Genomic DNA, 22,555 nt, shown 5'->3' with positions numbered 1-22,555 from the left:
CAGTGACACTATAAAGCAACTACACAATTAAGTCTGCATAATAACCAGCTCACAACACAATGAAGGATCAAATCTCTACATATCAATATTAACCTTGAATGTAAATGGATTGAATGTCCCAATTAAAAGGCACAAACTGGCAAGCTGCATAAAGAAGCAAGACTAAAAGGTAGGCGTCTTCAAGAGACCAGGCTCACGTGCAAAGACACCCATGGGGTCAAAATAAAGGGATGGAGAAAAATCTACCAACCAAATGGAAAACTGAAAAAAGCAAGGTTGCTATTCTAACTTCAGACAAAACAGAATTTATACCAACAAATATCAAAAAAGACAAAGAAGGGCAGTATATAATGGTAAAGGGTTCAATTCAACAGGAAGACCTAACTATCCTAAATATACAGGCACCCAACACAGGAGCACCCAGATTCATAAACCAAGTTCTTACAGACCTACAAAGAGACTTAGATGTCCACAAAATAATAGTGGGAAACTTCAACACCCCACTGCCAGTATTAGCCAGATTGCTGAGGTAGAAAATTAACAGAGATATTTAGGACCTGAACTCAACACTTGACCAAATGAATTGAATAGACATCTACAGAACTCTTCAACCCAAAACAATAGAATATACATTCTTCTCATTACCACATGGCACATAGTATAAAAACAACCACACCAATGGACATAAAACAATCCTCTACAAATTAAAAAAAACTGAAATCATGCCAACCACACTTCTGGACCACAGTACAATAAAAACTGAAATCAATACTAAGAAAATTGCTGAAAACTATACAATCACATGGAAATTAAACAATCTGCTTCTGAATGGCATTTGGGTAAACCATGAAATTAAGGCAGAAATCAAGAAAGTCTTTGAAACTATGGGAACAAAGATACAACATACTAGATTCTATGGGACACAGCTAAAGCAGTGTTAAGAGGGAAATTTACAGCTCTCAAAGTCCACATAAAAAAAAAAATCAGATCTCAGATAACAACTTAACATCACATCTAGAGGAACTAGACAAACAAAAGCAAACCAACTCCAAAGCTAGCAGAAGACAAGAAATAACAAAAATCAGAGCTGACCTGAAAGAAACTGAGATGCAAAAAATCATAAAAAAGATTAACGAATCCCTGCGTTAATTCTTTGAAAGAATAAGTGAGAGAGACTGCTAGCTAGACTAATAAAGAAAAAAAGATCCAAATAAACAAAATCAGAAATGACAAAGGGGACAGTACCATTGACTCCACAGAAATATAAAAAACCCTCAGAGACTACCATGAACACCTCTATGCATACAAGCTGGAAAACACAGAAAAAACAGGTAAATTCCTGGAAACATACAAACTCCCAAGACTGAACCAGGAAGAGAGAATCCCTGAACAGAACAATAATGAGTTCTGAAATTGAGTCAGTAATAAAAAGCCTACCAACCAGAAAGAGCTCTGAACCACATGGATCCACAGCCAAATTCTACCAGATGTATAAAGAAGAGCTAGTACCATTCCTACTGAAACTATTCAAAAAACTTGAGGGGGAGGGACTTCTCCTTAACTAATTCTATAAGGACAACATCATCCTGATACCAAATTTGGCAGAGACACAACAATGACAACAAAAACTTCAGGTGAATATCCTTGATAAAAACAGATGAAAAAATCCTCAACAAAATACTAGTAAACCAAATCCAGCAGCAGATCAAAAAGTGAATCCACCACGACCAAGCAGACTTTATCCCTGGGATGCAATGTTGGTTCAACATATGCATATCAATAAATGTGATTCATCAAATAGAACTAAAAACGGAAACCACATAATTATCTTAATAGATGCAGAAATGGCTTTCAATAAAATCCAACATCCCTTCATGTTAAAAACCTCCAACAATCTAGGCACTGAAGGAACATACTTCAAGATAATAAGAACCATCTAAGAAAAACCCACAGCCAATGTCACACCGAATGGGCAAAAGCTGGAAGCATTCCCTTGAAAACTGTAATGAAACAAGAATGCCCTTTCTCACCACTCCTGTTCAACATAGTACTGGAAGTCCTGGCCGGAGCAATCAGGCAAGAGAAAGAAAGAAAAGACAGCCAAACAGGAAGAGTAAAGGCACACGATCCCTGGTTGCAGACAATATGATTCTATACTTAGAAAATCCCATAATCTCTGCCCCAAAGCTCCTTGATCCGATAAACAACTTCAGCAAAGTATTTATTAAGAAACAAAACATACAAAAATCAGTAGCATTTCTACATACTAACAATATCAAAGCTGAGAGCCAAATGAAGAACACAATCTCATTCACAATAGCCATAAAAAGAATAAACTACCTAGGAATACAGCTATCTAGGGAAGGGAAAAATCTCTAGAATGAGAACTACAAACCACTGCTCAATGAAATTAGAAATGACAATATCAGATGGAAAAACATTCCATGCTCATGAATAGGAAGTATAAATATTGCTAAAATGGCCATACTAGCGGGGTGGCTCATGCTCGTAATCCTAGCATTTTGGGGGGCTGATGTGGGCAGATCACGCAGTCAGGAGATCAAGGCCATCCTGGTCAACACAATGAAACCCCGTCTCTACTAAAATATAAAATAATAATAATAATTATCTGGGCATGGTGGCACACGCTTGCAGTCCCAGCTGCTCAGGAGGCTGAGGCAGGGGAATTGTTGGAACCTGGGAGGTGGAGGTTGCAGTGAGCCAAGATCATGCCACTGCACTTCAGCCTGGAGATCGAGCAGCAAGACTGTCTCCAAAACAAAAAACAAAAAACAAAAACCCCAAAAAGCCATACTGCCCAAAGCAATTTCCAGATTCAATGCTGTTCCTATCAAATTTCCAATGATGTTCCTCACAGAATTAGAAAAATCTATTTTAAAATTCATATAGAACCAAAAAGGAGCTTGAATAGCCAAAGTAGTCCTAGGCAAGAAGAACACAGCTGCAGGCATCACATGACCTGACTTCATACTATACTACAAGGATATAGTAACCAAAACATGGTACTGGTACAAAAGCAGACATATAGACCAATGGAACAGAAGAGAGAGCCCAGAAATAATACTGCACACCTATAACCATCTGTTCTTTGACAAAGTCGAGAAAAATAAGCAAGGGGAAAGGACTCCCTATTCAATAAATGGTACTGGGATAATTGGCTAGCCATATGCAGAAGACTGAAACTGGATACCTTCCTTACACCATATACAAAAATCAACTCAAGATGGATCAAAGATTTAAATATAAAACCTGAAACTATGAAAACACTGGAAGATAACCTAGGAATTACCATTCTGGACACAGGACCTGGCAAAGATTTCTTAAGAAAGATGCCAAAAGCAACTGCAACAAAACCAAAAATTGACAAATGGGACCTAATTAAACTAAAGAGCTTCTGCACAACAAGAGTTTTCAACAACAGAGTACACAGGCAACCTACATAATGGGAGAAAATGTTTCAAACTATGCATCTGACAAAGGGCTAATATCCAGAATCTAAGAAATGAAAACAAATGAACAGCAAAAAACAATCCCATTAAAAAGTGGGCAAATGGTCAGGTGTGATGGCTCATGTCTGTAATTATAATCCCAGCACTTTGGGAGGCCAAGGCAAGAGGATTCTTGAGCTCTGGAGTTTGAGGCAAGCCTGGACAAATTAGCAAGACCTTGCCTGTACTAAAAAAAAAAAAAAAAAAAAAAATCAGCTGGTTGTGATGGGACGTGCCTGTAGTCCTAGCTATTCAGGAGGCTGAGGTGGAAGGATCATTTGGGCCTGAGGGATTGAGGCCACAATAAGTCATGATTGTGCCACTATACTCTAGCCTGGGCAATGGAGCAAGACTCTGTCTCAAAAAAAAAAAAGAAAAAGAAAAAAATGGTGGGCAAATCACATGGACAGACACTTTTCAAAAGGATATACACATGGCCAACAAGCATATGAAAAAATGCTCCACATGACTAATTATTACAAAATTGCAAGTCAAAACCATAATGAGATACCATCTCACATCAGTTAGAATGGCTATTATTAAAAAGTCAAAAAACAGGCTGGGTGCGGTGGCTCACGCCTGTAATCCCAGCACGTTGGGAGGCCGAGGCAGGCAGATTGCCTGAGCTCAGGAGTTCGAGACCATTCTGGGCAACATGGTGAAACCCTGTCTCCACTAAAAAAAAAAAAAAAAAAAAAAAAAATTAGTCGGGCGTGGCAGCATGCACCTGCAGTCCCAGCCATTTGGGAGGCTGAGGCAGGAGAATCGCTTGAACCCAGGAGGCAGAAGTTGCAGTGAGTCAAGACTGCGCCATTGCATGCCAACCTGGGCAACACAGCGAGACTCCGTCACCAAAAAAACCAAAACTAAACAAAAAAGCCAAAAAAACAGATGTTGGCAAGTTTATGGAGAAAAGGGAATGCTTTCACACCGCTGGTGGGAATGTAAATAAGTTTAGCCACTGTGGAAAGCACTGTGGTGATTTCTCAAAGAACTCAAAGCAGAATTACCATTCACCTTAGCAATCCCATTATTGAGTATATACCCAAAGAAATATAAATTGCTCTACCATAAAGACACAAGAATGCACATGTTCATCACAGCACTGTTTACAATAACAAACATACAGAATCAACCTAAATGCCCATCAGTGGTAGACTGGATAAAGAAAATGTGGTACATATATACTATGAAATGCTATGCAGCCATAAAAAGAATAAGATCATGTCCTTTGCAGCAACATGGATGGTGCTAAAGGCCATTATCCTAAGTAAACTAACACAGGAACAGAAAACCAAATACTATACATATTCTTACTTACAAATGTGAACTAAACATTGAGTACATATAGATACAAAGAAGGGAACAACAGATATCAGGGCCTACTTGAGGCTAGAGGATGGGAGTAGGGTGAGGATTGAAAAACTACCTCATCAGGTAGTATGCTTATTACCCGGGTGGTGAAATAATCTGTGCACCAAATTCCCATGACATACAATTTACCTATATTACAAACCTGCACATGTACGTTTGAACCTAAAAAGTTGAAAACTTCATTTGTCTACAGTATGCTGCTAAACAAAAACTATACCAACTTCATACAACAATAACTATTTTACTCTAAAGATAATTTTTAATTATTTACATACCAGTTCATTTTATAAACAAAACAATGTGAACAAGTTGTCTGGTTAACTATGTTGGAATACTGACATAGTTAACCAGACAATTTTCCTTTTTTGGCTACTGGCCAGTTCATGGTGATATTTTGATTAATTAAAACTTTGAGGTACACTTAATCATAAATCTAAAACTTTTAAAAATTATAAGTTTGTAGGTTATCCCAGAATAATTCTGATATGGCTACAATTGAAGTATGGCTTATTTAAAAGCAGAAGTACTTTACCAAGTTTTTTATTTTAGTACAGTTTTGCTTTTTAAGGATGTTTTTAAGGAATCAGCAAATATGTGAATTATCTCATCCTCTAAAAATTAGACCAAAAGTTTACATCCTTACATTACTGTTCTTAAACTTTACTTAATGTCTAAAGAAAACAGTTTAATGGGCTGGGCACAGTGGCTCATGCCTGTAATCCAAGGACTTTGGGAGGCCAAGGTGGGCGGATCATTTGAGGTGAGGAGTTCGAGACCAGCCTGGCTAACATGGTAAAACCCTGTTTCTACTAAAAATACAAAAATTAGCTGAGCATGGTGGTGTGCGCCTGTAATCCCAGCTATTCAGGAGGCTGAGGTGGGAGAATCACTTGAACCTGGGAGGCAGAGGTTGCAGTGAGCCGAGATTGTGCCACTGCACTCCAGTCTGGGCAACAGAATGAGACCCTGTCTCAAAAACAAAAAACAAAAAACAAGAGTTCAATGGTAAACAGGGATGCCATGATGTCCGAAGAATTCCTTGATGTTGTAATATATATAAAATTATAAACTTAACATGAAATTTTGAAGGAGAGTAAAACAGTATAACCTTTTGGGAGGGTAATTCTGGCAATATTCAAGATTTTAAATGTACAAATGCTACAACCTAGCAATTTCACTGCCAATTGTAAAATAGGGAAAAAGATCTAAAAAAAACATTTCTCCAATGAGAATATACAAATGACCACTAAAGCCCGGGTGCTGTGGCTCATGCCTGTAATCCTAGCACTTTGGGAGGCCGAGGCGGGTGGATGATGAGGTCAGGAGATCCAGACCATCCTGGCTAACATGGTGAAACCCCGTCTCTACTAAAAATACAAAAAAATTAGCTGGGTGTGGTGGTGGGCACCTGTAGTCCCAGCTACTCGGGAGGCTGAGGCAGGAGAATGGTGGGAACCCGGGAGGCGGAGCTTGCGGTGGGCTGAGATCATGCCACTGCACTCCAGCCTGGGGGAAAGAGAGAGACTCCATCTCAAAACAAAACAAAACAAAAAAACCACTAGCACATGAAAAGATGCTTAACATCTTCAGCCACTAGGAAATGCAAATTAATACCACAATGATGTATCATTTCACATCCACTAATATTGCTATAATTAAAAAAGGACAGATAATTACAAGTGTTGGTGAGGATGCAGAGAAATTGGAATTCTTATACATTGGTAGGAATGGACAATAATGAAGACACTTTGGAAAAGAGTCTGGTAGTTCCTCAAAAGGTTAAACAGAGTCACCATATCAGCAATTCCAACCCTAGGTATATACCCAAGAGAAGTGCAAACAGTATATTCACACAAAAACTTGTATACAAATGTTTATAGAAGCATTATTCACAATAGCCAAAAAGTAAAACAATCCAAATTTCCATTAACTGATAACTGAATAAATAAAATCCATATAACTGATTAATATTTGGCCATAAAAAGAAAGTCACCGATAACAGGCTAAACATGGGTGAACCTTAAAAACACTACACTAAGTTAAAAAAAAAAATTCAGTTGCAAAAGGCCACGTTGTATGATTCCATTGATATGAAGTGTCTAGAATCACCACCAAAAAATCCGTAAGCAGATTAGTGGCTGCCTAGGGCCAAGAGTATTACAGGGAAATGAGAGTCCACTGTGAAAGGATAAAATGTTTCTTTTTGGGATGATGAAAATGCTGTAAAATTGATTGTAGTGATGGTTGTATAACTCTGAATCTCTTAAAAACCACTGAATTGTACACTAAATGAGTATCAACTGGATGGCATGTGAATTGTATCTTAATAAAGCCGTTACTAAAAAAGTACTTTTCAGACAGGTCGTTACATCAAAGAAAAAAAGGATTCAAATATCCCATGTAACCTTACCTTGGATACTTCTTCCTTCCCATTATTTTCTTTAATGAATACCTTTTCTAATTCAGGGCTTATTCCTTCTACATTGCAGGGCACACGTGAAACAGATGATTTTGGCACTGATATATTTGACAGTGGCATAGGAACTGACCTTGATCCAGTAGCCTATGAGATAAGATAAAGGTGGTATCAAATTATTTATGGTCAAAGCAATTAAGAACTAAGGAGTATGGTAAATATTAAAATTGAAACTCAATGAACAGAGTTATTTCTGACCTTCCAAATACAATAAAAATTCAGGTGCACATAGAGAAATTCAGGTTCTGTACTAAGAAAGTAAAATGAAAATTACATAGTCAAAATAATCATTTCAAATCCCTTTATGTAAGTATAAAGGCATAGCTGTATAATGTATATACTTGTTCAGTAGAATGGCAGAATCTTCTGCATTATTTACATTGTTTTCCTTTTTCTATTTCACGGGAACAGCATAGTTGAAGTCACGTAACTTAAATATATCACGTAAGTCCACTGCATAGCTCTGTATGAGTATGTTTAAAAGATGTTTGTTTTCTGTATAGTGACAATTACCTTCTAGTATCTTCCATTTCCATCTAAGAAAATCTGTTGGATTATTAAGTCATGTGGCAACAGTATTATGCTAAGCTCAACAACTCACTTGACAATTTAAAGGCTGTTTTCAAAAGTCCTTGGCAGGAGTTCTCAAAAATTAACTACCACTAACAGTTGTTAAGTAAAAAGTGTAAGACAAGACTTTTGATGCTTAAGGATTTATACAACAGGAAAGAATAAGAAAAATAAAGATTAATAAGGTAAAAATTAAAACAACAAATGACCTCTATCTTACACTGAATCAAGTTGACATACACGATCTGTGATAAGGTAGACTGCTAATCATGGGTTAGCACACTAATAATATTTCCCATACAATGGTGTATTCTTGCCAACTGTGAGTTGCTGCTCATCAATGTCTTTTGTCTCTTATTGATGCATGAACTTTTTTCATATTGAAGTTTTCACTCTTTTTCATATATTACTATCAAGTATTTTTTCAAATACTGTTGACTCTTGAACAACATGGGTTTGACCTGTGCGGGTCGACTTACATACAGATTTTCTTCCACCTCTGCCACCCCGAGACAGCAAGACCAACCTCTCCTCTTTTTTCTCCTCCTCAGCTTACTCAACGTGAAGACAATGGGGAGGAAGACCTTTATGATGATTCATTTCCACTTAATGAACACTGAACATATTTTTTCTTTCTTATGATTTTATTAATGATTTCTTTTCCCTAGCTTACTTTATTAAAGAATATAGTATATAATACATGAAACATACAAAATATGTTAAGCGACTATTTTATGTTATCAGTAAGGCTTCTGTGCAGCAGTAGGCTGTTAGTAGGTTAAGTTTTTGGGAACCCAAAAGTTACAAACAAATTTTCAACTGCATGAAGGTCGATGCCCCAATCCCCATTGTTGTTGAAGGGTTAACTGTATTTTATCAAATAGGTAATCAACTTTAATCAAATATTTTTCTTTCTGGATTTTTATGGTTTTTCATATTTAAATACTTAATCTATCATGATTTATTTTTGTGTATGGTGTAAAGTCTTAGTATTCTTTTCCCCACACAGTAATCCAACTGCCCCGACATTTCTTTATGGATTCTGTATTTGATTTCCTGGAGCTACTATCTGATAATCCCTAGACAGAGTGCCACTTAATTGCTATAATTTTATATTATATTTTCATATCTTGTAGGAAAAGTCCTTTCAAATTTTCTTTTCTATTAATGGGCACTGGTTTTTCATTGACCCTTGAAGACAACTTTTCAAGTAATAAAAACAATTCATTTAAAATTTGCACTGGAACTCAAAACAATTTCAGGTAAATTGCTATTTGAAAAATACTGAATCTTCCCATCTATTAATGTGTTAAGACTTATATTTCATGTTCTCAAAGATGTATGGTTTACATATTTCTTGTAAGTTTGATTCCAGGTATTTTATATTTTTATCATATTTTCAAACATGTTATTACTAATACAAGAGAAAACTGAATTTGTGTTATGTTTATATTTTATCTAGTCATCTAGTTTCAGTTTTCCCCTTTTCATTATGGAAAATTCCAATCACAAACATAATTCAATAGAGAAACAAAATAAACCCCCTGGTACACATAATCCAACCTCAAAAATTATCAACATTTACCAATTTGTTTCATGTGAACAACCCTTTTTGGTTTTTAGAATACTTTAAAGTGCATTCCAGACTTCATATTCCACCTACAAATATTTCAGTATGTATAGCAAAGGATAATAATTTTTAAGAATAATCACATGGCAAAAATTCAATGTAAAATTGAACAATTGTGTAAGTCTTCTTTGTTAAGTCAATGAGTCAACTGATCTAGTGTAAGTGCATTGGTATCCTAGAGAAAAACTGCTTGAAACACAAACAATATGTTAATTCTATCAGATTAAGAAGAAAAAGGAAGGCATAAAAGAATTTTCACTTCAAATGTCTCAGGCTTGCCAGTTTGTTTTACAGCTTTAATGAGGTATAATCGGCATACAATAAAATTCTCCCATTTTAAGTATGCAATTTGTTGAGCTTTGTTAGTATAGTCACATTTAGAACCTTCTATCATCCAAAAAGTTTCCCTAGGGCCTCTCTGTGGTCAATCCACATCCCTAAAACTTTGTTTTGATAATGTTGCCTTTTTGAGAATTTAACATAACAAATCATATAGTATGTAGCCTTTTGCTCCTGATTTCTTTCACTTAGCATGATGTTTTTGAGATTCAGTCATGTTATTCCGTATATCAGTAGTTCCTTCCATTCTACTGCCTAACAGTATTGCATGGATGCAGGGTTTATGAAGTGTTTATCCACTCATGACTTGATGTTTGTCTATTTCCATTTTTTTTCTTTTTTTTTTTTTATTATACTTTAAGTTCTAGGGTACATGTGCACAACATGCAGGTTTGTTACATATGTATACATGTGCCATGTTGGTTTGCTGCACCCATTAACTCGTCATTTACATTAGGTATATCTCCTGATGCTATCCGTCCCCCATTCCCCCTCCCCACAATAGGACCCGGTGTGTGATGATCCCCTTCCTGCGTCCAAGTGATCTCATTGTTCAATTTCCACCTATGAGTGAGAACATGTGGTATTTGGTTTTCTGTTTTTGCGATAGTTTGCTGAGAATGATGGTTTCCAGCTGCATCCATGTCCCTACAAAGGACATGCACTCATCCTTTTTTATGGCTGCATAGTATTCTGTGGTGTATATGTGCCACATTTTCTTAATCCAGTCTGTCACTGATGGACATCTGGGTTGATTCCAAGTCTTTGCTATTGTGCAACAGTGCCGCAATAAACATACACGTACATGTGTCTTTATAGCAGCATGACTTATAATCCTTTGGGTATATCCCCAATAATGGGATGGCTGGGTCAAATGGTATTTCTAGTTCTAGATCCTTGAGGAATCGCCACAGTGTCTTCCACAATGGTTGAACTAGCTTACAGTCCCACCAACAGTGTAAAAGTGTTCCTATTTCTCCACATCCTCTGCAGCACCTGTTGTTTCCTGATTTTTTAATGACTGCCATTCTAACTGGTGTGAAATGGTATCTCATTGTGGTGTTGATTTGCATTTCTCTGATGGCCAGTGATGATGAGCATTTTTTCATGTGTCTGTTGGCCGTATGAATGTCTTCTTTTGAGAAGTGTCTGTTCATATCCTTTGCCCACTTTTTGATGGGGTTGTTTGCTTTTTTCTTGTAAATTTGATTGAGTTCTTTATAGGTTCTGGATATTAGCCCTTTGTCAGATGAATAGATTGCAAAAATTTTCTCCCATTCTGTAGGTTTACTGTTCACTCTGATGGCAGTTTCTTTTGCTGCACAGAAGCTGTTTAGTTTAATTAGATCCCATTTGTCAATTTTGGCTTTTGTTGCTGTTGCTTTTGGTGTTTTAGACACGAAGTCCTTGCCCATGCCTATATCTTGAATGGTATTACCTAGGTTTTCTTCTAGGGTTTTTATGGTTTTAGGTCTAACATTTAAGTCTCTAATCCATCTTGAATTAATTTTCGTATAAGGAGTAAGGAAAGGATCCAGTTTCAGCTTTCTACTTATGGCTAGCCAATTTTCCCAGCACCATTTATTAAACAGGGAATCCTTTCCTCATTTCTTGTTTTTGTCAGGTTTGTCAAAGATCAGATGGCTGTAGATTGCTCTGTTCTGTTCCATTGGTCTATATCTCTGTTTTGGTACCAGTACCATGCTGTTTTGGTTACTGTAGCCTTGTAGTACAGTTTGAAGTCAGGTAGCATGATGCCTCCAGCTTTGTTCTTTTGGCTTAGGATTTTGGCAATGCAGGGTCTTTTTTGGTTCCATATGAACTTTAAAGCACTTTTTTCCAATTCTGTGAAGAAAGTCATTGGTAGCTTAATGGGAATGGCACTGATTCTATACATTACCTTGGGCAGTATGGCCATTTTCACAATATTGATTTTTCCTATCCATGAGCATGGTATGTTCTTCCATTTGTTTGTGTCCTCTTTTATTTCACTGAGCAGTGGTTTGTAGTTCTCCTTGAAGAGGTCCTTTACATCTCTTGTAAGTTGGATTCCTAGGTATTTTATTCTCTTTGAAGCTATTGTGAATGGGAGTTCATTCATGATTTGGCTCTCTGTTTGTCTGTTACTAGTGTATAAGAATGCTTGTGATTTTTGCATATTGATTTTGTATCCTGAGACTTTGCTAAAGTTGCTTACCAGCTTAAGGAGATTTTGGGCTGAGACAATGGGGTTTTCTAAATATACAATCATGTCATCTGCAAACAGGGACAATTTGACTTCTTCTTTTCCTAACTGAATACCCTTTATTTCTTTCTCTTGCCTGATTGCCCTAGCCAGAACTTCCAACGCTATGTTGAACAGGAGTGGTGAGAGAGCCATTTTTTTTAGTATTATGAATAATGCCTCTGAGAAGATTCATGTACAAGTCTTTGTGTGGACATATGCTTTTATTTCTCATGGATTGATACCAAAGGGTGAAAATTCTAGGTTGAATGGTCAGCATAGGTTTAACTTCTTAAGAAAATGGCAAAATGTTTGCCAAAGTAGCTGTACCTTTTTGTGTTCCCACCAGCAATGTATGGCTGTTCTGGTTGTTCCACATCCTCATCAACACTTGGTATTGTCAGTATTTTTCATTTTAGCTATCCTATAATTTGTTTTAATAGTCTAGTTAATTCACTTTGATTTTCTAAATATATAATATCCTATGTAAGTAGTAATAATTCTTTTTCTTACTGCCCTGTTCTAGAACCTCTAAACCACTAGAAAATAATATCAATAATTACAGACATCCTTGACTTGATTTTTTAACAATTACGCTACTAATATTTTATTGTTAGGATCTTACTGTATTTGCAGTTAGTCACATTAGGAAATATCCTATTTTTAGTAAGAGAGTTTTTTTTTAATCACATGATACTGAGTTTTTATCAAGTGTAATTCAGCATCTAAAAAATCAAATGTTTTTTCTACTTTGGTTTCCTGATGCAATGAACTAAATTAATACATTTCCTAATGTTGAATCATCCTTATCTTTGTGAAACAAACTCTAATCGGGGTTTGTTTTGATATACGGCGTGGGTTTCTTCTGTTACATGACTATTTGGTTCCATGGGATATGTTAGTAATTACTTCTAGGGGAAAATAAAAACGTTAATCCTCAATTTCTTCATATGTAAAATAGGGATAAAATACATAGAGATACAGAGAAAGATGGGTAAAGGAACTGTTAGGAAGATTGAATGAGATAATGCCCATAGCTGCTCAATAAGTGAAGGAAGTAAAGGTTTCAATCCAGGTCAGTATCATCCTTGAGACCACTATCCTCTGTTTTATCTGTTATTAAGAGAAGGCTATCCATTGAGATGGACTCTCGCTCTGTCAGCCAGGCTGGAATGCAGTTGCATGATCTCGGCTCACTGCAACCTCCACCTCTCGGGTTCAAGTGAGTCTCCTGCCTCAGCCTCCTGAGTGGCTGGGATTACAGGAACCCACCACCAGTCTGGCTAATTTTTTTGTATTTTTAGTAGATATGGGGTTTCATTATGTTGGCCAGGCTGGTTTCAAACTCCTGAGCTCAAGTGATCAGCCTGCCTCGGCCTCCTAATGTGCTAGGATTATAGGCGTGAGCCACCATGCCCGGCTGCTTTTTTTTTTTTTTTTTTTTTTTTTTTTGAGACGGAGTCTCACTGCTGCCCTGGCTGGAGTACAGTGGCATGATCTTGGCTCACTGCAAGCTCCGCCTCCCGGGTTCACGCCATTCTGCTGCCTCAGCCTCCCAAGTAGCTGGGACTACAGGTGCTTGCCACCACGGCTAACTTGTGTTTATATTTTTTTAGTAGAGACGGGGTTTCACCATGTTAGCCAGGATGGTCTCGATCTCCTGACCTCATGATCTACCCGCCTTGGCCTCCCAAAGTGCTGGAATTATAGGCGTCAGCCACCAAGTCCGGCCACCTGACTGCTTTTTAACGATCTTTTTATAACAATTTAACAAACTAGTAATTTAGTAAAGCTAAAGATTTATGGTTTTTTAATGCTGAAATGATGAATTCTCCTCCTTAAAGAATGAAAAGTAATTATTCAAATCTGGACAAGAAGAAGTTAGCCTACCTGAGTATGACTGATTGTTATATGGTTGCCATGAAGAGGTGACTGGCGATCTTTCTCCTTACTGTGACGACTACTCTGTTTACTGCGTTGTAGCTGCTGTCTCAGTTTGGCAATCTGCTTTGGGGGCAGGGAAAGAGAAGCAAGAAGAGAATAAAAGTGAATACCAAATTTTTATATTTATTTCTTCAGTTTTGGGGTATTGATTAAAAAAATTTCAAGTTTCTAAGAAGAGACAGTATTTCACCACAATGATTTACCCTTGAAAGTTTTTAGGATTAAGATTATTAAAAATGAGAAATAAATATATACTACAAATGCTTCACTTGTACAAATTTTAATAGTGTTATTGGTAAATACGCTAACTACATTTACCCAGATTATTTCAGATTTTACCTTTGTAACACCAGAAATATCTTCCTATTTGAAAACCTTTTATAAGATGAAAAATAGTATTTCAAATGCCTACTGATTAAAATTAAACCTGAATTCTAAACATAGGCACATTAGTTTCTAAGTTCCTGTCTTACATAAACAAAATGGATCTGGTTTATCAATTACTAAACACTTTAAAATTGTAAATCCCATGATGTTGTGGACAATCAAAGCTATTTAGTATTAGTAAATTATTAATATATTACTATATATATTGCTCTTCAATCACAAAACCTATAAAAACAAATATAATTTAGGGTATATTCTCCTAAAAGGAAGGTTCACACTTCCCTGGTTTCACAGAAAAGTCATTACTATAATATGACCTGGAATTCATTAAACTACTTACATATTTTAGGTGATGTAAAAAAATTTCTGAGTATTTTAAAGGAAACCATTAACAATTTGGGGGAAGTCATTTAATATTGGTATTATTTTCCTTGTAGAAAAGATGATGTTAATCAATTAATAATTATTCCCTGAACATCTACGATGAGCCCAGAGAGATACAACAAAGATACAATGTATTACAAAATTATCTAAATATTTACCTTGAATAACCATGGCAATATAAAGCACAATAGAAAATTACTATTAAAGCCTATAAATGCTCAAGGGTAAAAGTATATAGGTTGCTGAGAAAACTAATGTTTACCTGTGGTTAACAGTAGAAGAGAAAACAATATAGAAGAAAATGAAGCACCCAAACAAGGAAGAATTTATATCCTTTCTTTTATGCTGAGATCTTTAGATCCCTTTAAGTTTTTTAAAGCTCTATGTAGCTTATGGATCTCTCATAAAATGTGCTTGCAAAAGATGTACAAATAAGATTATGTTAATATTTGTGTTCCTTCCTCTCTGTTGAACTGACATAATTTTCTTGCAGAGAACATTAATTTTCATAAGAAAATGATCAAAATTTGTAGGTAATTAATATAAATCAAGACCGATAATTCTCTATGATAAAAAAGAAATAGGATTTCAAATTATACAATTCATTTAATTAGGACAGAGGTATAAAAGCAAAACCAGAAAAGCTTATATGAAAGAGCTCAGAATGCCTAGAGATTAATAATATAATTTGTACTTGCTCATTTAAAAAATATTTAAAAACCTTAAAATTGATAAATATTAGTCAACCTATTTTTTCAAGGCTTCTGAGATGTCAAAATAAGCCAGAAAAGTCTTGTTCTAAGCCGACTTAACAAACCCTTGAAGATGAAAAGCCTACATCATGCTACAAACCTTACTTCACTTAGATTACCAACCTAAATAATACAATCCTATAGCTTTTCACAGGTACTGTGAATTCCAAAGACAGACCTTCTTTGGGACATAACATAGTTATGCTCGTGTTTACAATTCAGTGGGAATTAGGATAAAAGTCCATCTTCCTAAATATATATTATATACTTGGCATATTTCAAATTCTAGTCAAGAAGTATGTGAGAAGCCTTCTTTCAACTTGAAACAGGTCCCAATTACACTAGCTCCAAGGTTTTAAAAAGTTAGGGAATAAGTCAGCTGGGTGCAGTGGCTCACACCTGTAATCCCAGCACTCTGAGAGGCCAAGGTGGGTGGATCAGGAGTTCAAGACCAGCCTGGCCAACATGGTGAAATCCTGTCTCTGCTAAAAAAAAAATACAAAAATTAGCCAGACGTGGTGGTGTGGGCCTGTAATCCCAGCTACTTGGGAGACTGAAGCAAAAGAATTGCTTGAACCTGGGAGGGGGAGGTTGCAGTGAGCCAAGATCCCACCACTGCACTCCAACCTGGCCAACAGTGCGAGACTCTGTCTAAAAAAAAAAAAAAAAAAAAAAACCATGAAAAAGTTAGGAAACACGTGATCCTGGGTCACAAGGAATAAATAATAACTATATAGAGAGAAATTAGCATAGTCACAAAGAAAAGATTAAAGCATTTATGAAATTAAATGAAGAAAAACCAGAAACTGGCCTTACTTAACATCTGAGAACCAGAAACACATTTTTTGAAAACTTAGTAACATCAGCTCTGTTTACTTGCTATTTTTGTCCTGTTTATTTCCCCCACTACTGTTAACATTTTAAAAAATAAATAAATAAAAAATGCAAAACCAAAACCCTCATCCTCAAAAGACTGGTTGAGCACTTTTGCCTCAAGGACTGAAGAAGACAGAAATCTTTCTCAGAAAGAATTATATTCCACCATAGAGCAGGGAAATGGGAAATCTTAACTTAAAAGGATTAAGTGATGGCAGTGAGAAAGGAAGCAGGATTTGGGGGCTTTGGGAAGAGAAGAAAAAAAGAAGGGAGCTAGCCTAAAACCAGGAAAAATGTTATAGGTTATCACTAGCAAGAGACCTGGTGTCCTCAGTTCATCCTTCTTATCCACAGGTACCACTGCACCATGATACCAGCACAACCATCATAGGTAGCTGGAAAGAGAAGTAATCCTTATTTCTAGTGTTAGGACAATGTGGGAAGTATGCCACTGCTACCCTAAGACAGACCACTAAACAATATTTGCTATAGAAAGACCACCCATTACATACAGTGGTTAAGGTTTCTCTATCGCACTACTATAGGTTGGTTTATAAACCAAGATTCCACAGAACAGTGTTTCAGTGGGAAAAACACATCCTGGGTGTGAGACATCTAACTGATAACCAAACTTTTAAGACATAACCAACTCAAAACTAGGAAATTAATCTTGGAAGTTAGCTCCCCACAACTTAAGAACAACCTTTTGAAAAGAGAAAATCCAATACATAAACTATAATAATTTGTATTCAATAGTTAGAAACTCTGAATATTTAAAGATAACCTGCCCTAGGGTGCCATCTTTGGTTTGCGGTTTGAGTGTTAAGCAAGCATTAAGGCACCAGACTGAGGGGTAAATTCAGGCCAGACCAAGCTCTACTTAGCAAGCTGTAGCCTTAGCAGAATACTCAGGCTACCTGAGAGAAGACTTTTCCTTCACTAAAAGACACTGCCCTTTAAAAAAAAAAAATCTTATGCTAGTGGGGCTGCATCTACTTAGAGGGAGTGTTTTTATCTAATTCACACAAAGGTGACCTATAGGGTAGCACCTGTCCAGAACATGGTGACTAAAGCTAAAATCCTATTTAACAGGAACCAAAAGTAATAACTAAAATTCTTTTCATCTTTGAAAACGAAGGCAGAGAGACCATTAGAATAAAAAGGCAGACCATATACTGGGAAAAGATATTTACAACACATATATCCAATGAAGAATTCATATCCACAATATGTAAAGAACACCTACAAAGCAATAAGAAAAAGTCTAAGAGTAGGCAAAAGACTTGAACAGGTACTTAGCCAAAGAGAATATCCAAATGGTCAGTATGCATAAAAAAGGTGCTCAACATCATTCTAATGAGGGAAATATAAATTAACACCCATCATAATGTCGAAACTTAAAAGATGACAAAACCAAAAAATGACAAAGACATCAAACAACTGGAACTCTCCTTCCATTGCTGGCGGTGAAGGGTGTTCTTTTATTTTAACATAGTAGCCTTGACCACAGAAGATTTTCTGGGGAAGTGCTTATATCCTCAATACTAGGTCACTCAAGGTAATAGCTCAAGAGCAGAAAGCAGAGACCTGACTCAAATTAGGCAAAAATTCTTAGTTCAGTTACCTGGATGGAGAAATGAATGACATGTCCAAGGCTGTAATTAGGTTCTAAGGTTCTTAGTAGGAAACAGTACTAACAGAAGAGAGAATCACGCTGATTACTGAAGAGGGCTGGGGAGCTATGCTTCCTGCCTTGCATGGCAAAGAGGAATGAGCTATCGGAAAATAGAAGACCTCTGCAAACATACAACTATGATGTCTATTTCTGTTAATGACATTTCTAACAATTAACAGACATTAGAACACACCCTCTTCATGTAAAGGGATATTCCTATAATAGAAATTCATCCTTTGCCAAATGCAGGTAATACAATTTTAAACAAATTATAATTCAACATGCTGAAAATGCTCTGATGATGCACTTCTGCATAATAACATATTCTTTCTAGCAATTATTAAGAGTAATTATAGGCCAGTTTGTCTGATGACTGTGTCAATTAGCAATAGAAAAGCATCATTAAAATTTTCCTATCTAATTATTTATTGAGTACCAGCATTGTAGAAGGCACTCTGCTACTTGCTTTTATGTGAATGATCTCATTTATTTTTCAACAAAAGCACATGAGCTAGGTACTATTATTATTATTATTTTAGAGGTGAAGAAATACAGGTAGAAAGGTTAAAAAAAATCTTGCTAAAAGTCACACTATTAAGTGGTAAACAAGTGTTTGGACTCAGTAAGTGGAATTCCAGAGTCTGCTCTCTTCATCACCATTCTATACTGACTGGAGAATGAAGTTAACAACTCACAAGGAGATAAAGCTTTACAAAAATTACAGACAAATGGGAATGGAAAAGGTGACAAAGGCTGAACTGAGATAACTCCTTCCCCAAAACAGTCACTGAAGATATTAACTCAAGTAATTTTTATGAAAATATAATTTGAAAAATCATGAATCTCAAGCTGTTATTCTCTTCTTTATAAAATGGGAAATATATGACAAACTTTAATGCTTTTAAAGATCACGTATCCCAAAAGAAAGGTCTATAGACTAGTTAAAAGCAAATTTTATATATTATATCCCTCAACACATAAATTTTATGTACTATATCCTGCAAAAATCTCAAATTTCTAAAAATAAAAATTTTAAACTTCTTCTGCCTTCTTATAAGTATGAATAATCAGTGTTGTTTTCCTGTTTTTCTTTAAAGTGTCAGTAAGTAAACCCTGATGAACAAAATGCTCTTCATTCGACACATGCATACAAACACGTACAAAGAAAATACATACGTGAAAGCACAATATATATACACAGGGAGGGGTCATCTGTAAGCACATCAACCCCTATACATCCATTCACAAACAGACATGCTTGCCCACATGCAGACTTCACATAAACCCACTGATCCAGGAACAGAGATTCCACATACCACGCACCCCTGAACTCCCAGATTCACCTCTACAGATATAGCTGGCTTTGGGAGAATTTGTATACACATAAGTTTTAATATGGAAACGTATTTACAACTATTAATAAACCATATTTGTCAACAGAGACATTTTAACAATACCAGACGAAAATTTAAAAACATTGTTCACAAACTCATCTGATGCCTCAAATTTATAATATTGCAGATGAGAAAAATTCAAAAACGAAGTATCTTCCCAAGGTGAAACAGCTAAAAAATGGCAAATCCAGTTCTATATCCTTCATTTGTAACCTCTATTACCTAGCAATGCTACTGAATACTGTGTGAATGTTCAACTGTAAATAACTACCAATAAATAACTATTGGCTGATAATTTAAACCACTGCATAACTTTCTTTTTTAATGCTGGAGATATTACAAGCTGTGAAACTGAAATAATAATGAACGAAAATTTAATGAAGCGATTAAATGACTGTATACTAACTTACTGGTAAGTTTCTATATTTTTTGATAAACAATTTGTGTGACCTTCAAAATTGTTCCTATTGGGTCTGGTTTTTAAAATATAATAAAAGGATTATAAAATATATTTACAATTCAATTAATTTAGACAGAGACTTTACTGGATATATGTATTTTAAAAGGTTTATAAAATAATTCCTTTTATTTCAAAGAGATAATACAAAATATTCAGACTATTATCTTGTAGGTCCAGAGAAACCATTATTGCAATTGTTTTTCCCTAATATCATTACAAATATGTACTGAAAATACCAAGAATGAACAGAATGTTAAGGCAGACTGTACCCTCTCAGTAAAACTATGGTTTTATTCAAGTATAAGGAAAGTCTTACTTTAAAAAGGAGACCCTATCAATAATACTCATTAATCAATTTTGACTGGAAGCGAGAAACATCCCTAATCATTTATTTTACTTGTTCAGATGGTTCCATCAAAAAAAATATAACCTACTAATGAGAGTGCTTACTGGTGAAATAAAGAAGCAACATGTGATTTTATTCTTCTTTCCACTGAATGCCTTAAAGAATAGTAAATCTATCTTTTTCAATTTTTGCTTATAAACATCAGAATAGCAAAAAAAAAAAAAAAAAAAGAAAGAAGAAAACAACAATATAACAGTTTTACTTATGTTCCCTCTGGGACAAAGAGCAAATGTGCTTACTGCTTGTCATAAAAGCAGTGGACTACCCAAGCTCAGTGTTCCTCTTCTATAATATGATCTACTGTATGTAAGGATCCATCTGAGTCTTCCTAATTTCCCCATGGGACTTGAGGTCCAGGAGAATTGACAATAATTTGATGTTCTTGATACTTGCTGTGCTGTGAATAATAAAGTCACCTGTCTCTAAATCAGGAGTCTTATGTCTTCTGCCAGTATTCATAAAAGAGTAACAGCTTACCTTATTAGGTTCCAAGTAGGATAAAATCAAATCTAATACCTAAGACAGTATACTTCCTCCTTTACCTCAAATGAAAAGAGAGGAGTTTTAATGGAACAACTTGGAAAGATTGATATATGTTCCCCATAATTAAGGGGACTGGTATTTGATTCATACTCTGCACACTGAAAAGAGTGAGGTAGGATGATACAGATTTACTACTGCATTAGAATAAATCTAATCTCCCTGTATTAACCAGACCCCCTCCCCACACCCCCCTCAAAAAATTGGTGAGAGTTTCTCAGGAGCCATTTTGGAAATCTGAGTGTGAGCCATCATGAAGGATTGTCTTAGGTCCTTCTTAAGAGGGCCACCAAGAAAGGGAAATAGAGCTCAGCAGCTGAGAAGCTGAAGGTTATTTCTAGAATTCTAGAGGCTAAGGAGAGAGTAAAAGATACGCTAACCCAGAAAGAACTGTAGGTAAGAGATGTGCAGAAGAGGGGATCTCCAAAGACCCATGAAAATATAAGAGAAGTTGACTTTAAAAATCTGTTAAGAAAAAGTAAAAGCTCTTATGACAGTAGCAGTCAAGTAGGAACGTTTCTATTCCATTTCCTTTTCCCTCATTTTTCCAAGCTCCAACTCCACAGAGGTCAGAAATAGAGACTGCGGAGTTAGGGAAAAAATGAGCAAGAAAGAGAAAAGAAGCCCCTGGGATCCCTTCACCCATGATAAGTCACCCAGCAGCAGTACGCTCTGGGAGAAGGGAAGTAGCTATAAACATAAAAAGAGATGTAAGATTTGATCATCATAAGAGATAAGAAAGCATTTACTCACTTAAAGGGAACACAGGAGTTTAGGAGTGATCAGATTCTAATTTTCTATCATGGGCAGAAGAACTTCTGTCACTGAATAAAGGTAGTGGGAACTAATAATAAAGTCCTTTTGTGATTATCACTTAAAAGTCTTAGTTGTGTTGTCTAATATGTAATTAAGCTCTTTAAGAAGTAGACTGTATCTAAAGCTTCTTTTGAAACGGTAGATGCTTTACACAATACTGAGCATACAGTCTTACTCATTTGATGTTAATCAGATTTGACACTACATAAACTAATGCAGTGTCACAAAAGGCTGATAATGAATGCTAAAAAGTTATCTTAAGCATCTATCTACTTTTCTTAGTTTTTACCTCAACTAAATGTGTGCGAATTAACTGTTGTAAAAAGTGGTAAGTATTCATTAAATCCTTATTTCCTTAGCGGACATCTTCAACCCTACTTATGCTTTATACATTAATTTTAAATTATTGTGTTATTTCAGCAAGGAAACACAAATCTAAACAATGGAAAAGTATATGTACACAATTGTTCAGAAATTAAACAAGTGTATAATCTAAATAAAGGCTGGGTTAGCAAATCTCCAGTAAATACAATGCACTGGAGAAAAATCAATCTTTTCATAAAGGGAAATGATGTTTCACTTGGATTCATTTCCTTAACATGGTCACAACTTCATTGTATACGAGCATTAACTGTGATTTCTAATAAATGCGTTGATAGCCTGGTTGCCATTTCTTTGTAAGTAATATACTTTTCCCTAATTGCTAGAATGTGTGTGTGTGTGTATTCTTGATCTACAGTTCCTTTATGCTATACTTAGAGGTGTTTTTTGTTTGTTTTTCCCTCCCTATTTCTCCTCA

General features: G+C 35.8%; 1 protein-coding gene across 7 annotated transcripts in view; it reads right to left on the bottom strand.

Annotated features, from left to right (window-relative positions):
- GLCCI1 (glucocorticoid induced 1) overlaps positions 1 to 22,555 on the bottom strand; it is a 131,073-nt gene that overhangs the window by 21,234 nt on the left and 87,284 nt on the right. For 4 of the 7 annotated variants that reach the window (XM_021935282.2, XM_003896274.4, XM_021935285.2 and 1 more), the window contains 2 exons: positions 14,013 to 14,129; positions 7,294 to 7,446 (listed from right to left, as the gene is read on the bottom strand). In XM_021935282.2, the coding sequence (XP_021790974.1) occupies positions 7,294 to 7,446; positions 14,013 to 14,129 (270 nt within the window). The remainder of the gene's footprint in view (positions 1 to 7,293; positions 7,447 to 14,012; positions 14,130 to 22,555) is intronic. The other 3 variants (XM_021935283.2, XM_021935286.2, XM_009203344.4) reach the window with 1 other exon arrangement.

Source organism: Papio anubis, chromosome 4 (genome assembly GCF_008728515.1).
Source record: "Papio anubis isolate 15944 chromosome 4, Panubis1.0, whole genome shotgun sequence".
NCBI classification, from domain to species: Eukaryota; Metazoa; Chordata; class Mammalia; order Primates; family Cercopithecidae; genus Papio; species Papio anubis.
Note: the sequence above shows the minus strand (reverse complement) of the source record. Positions and strands in the feature narration are given on the sequence as shown.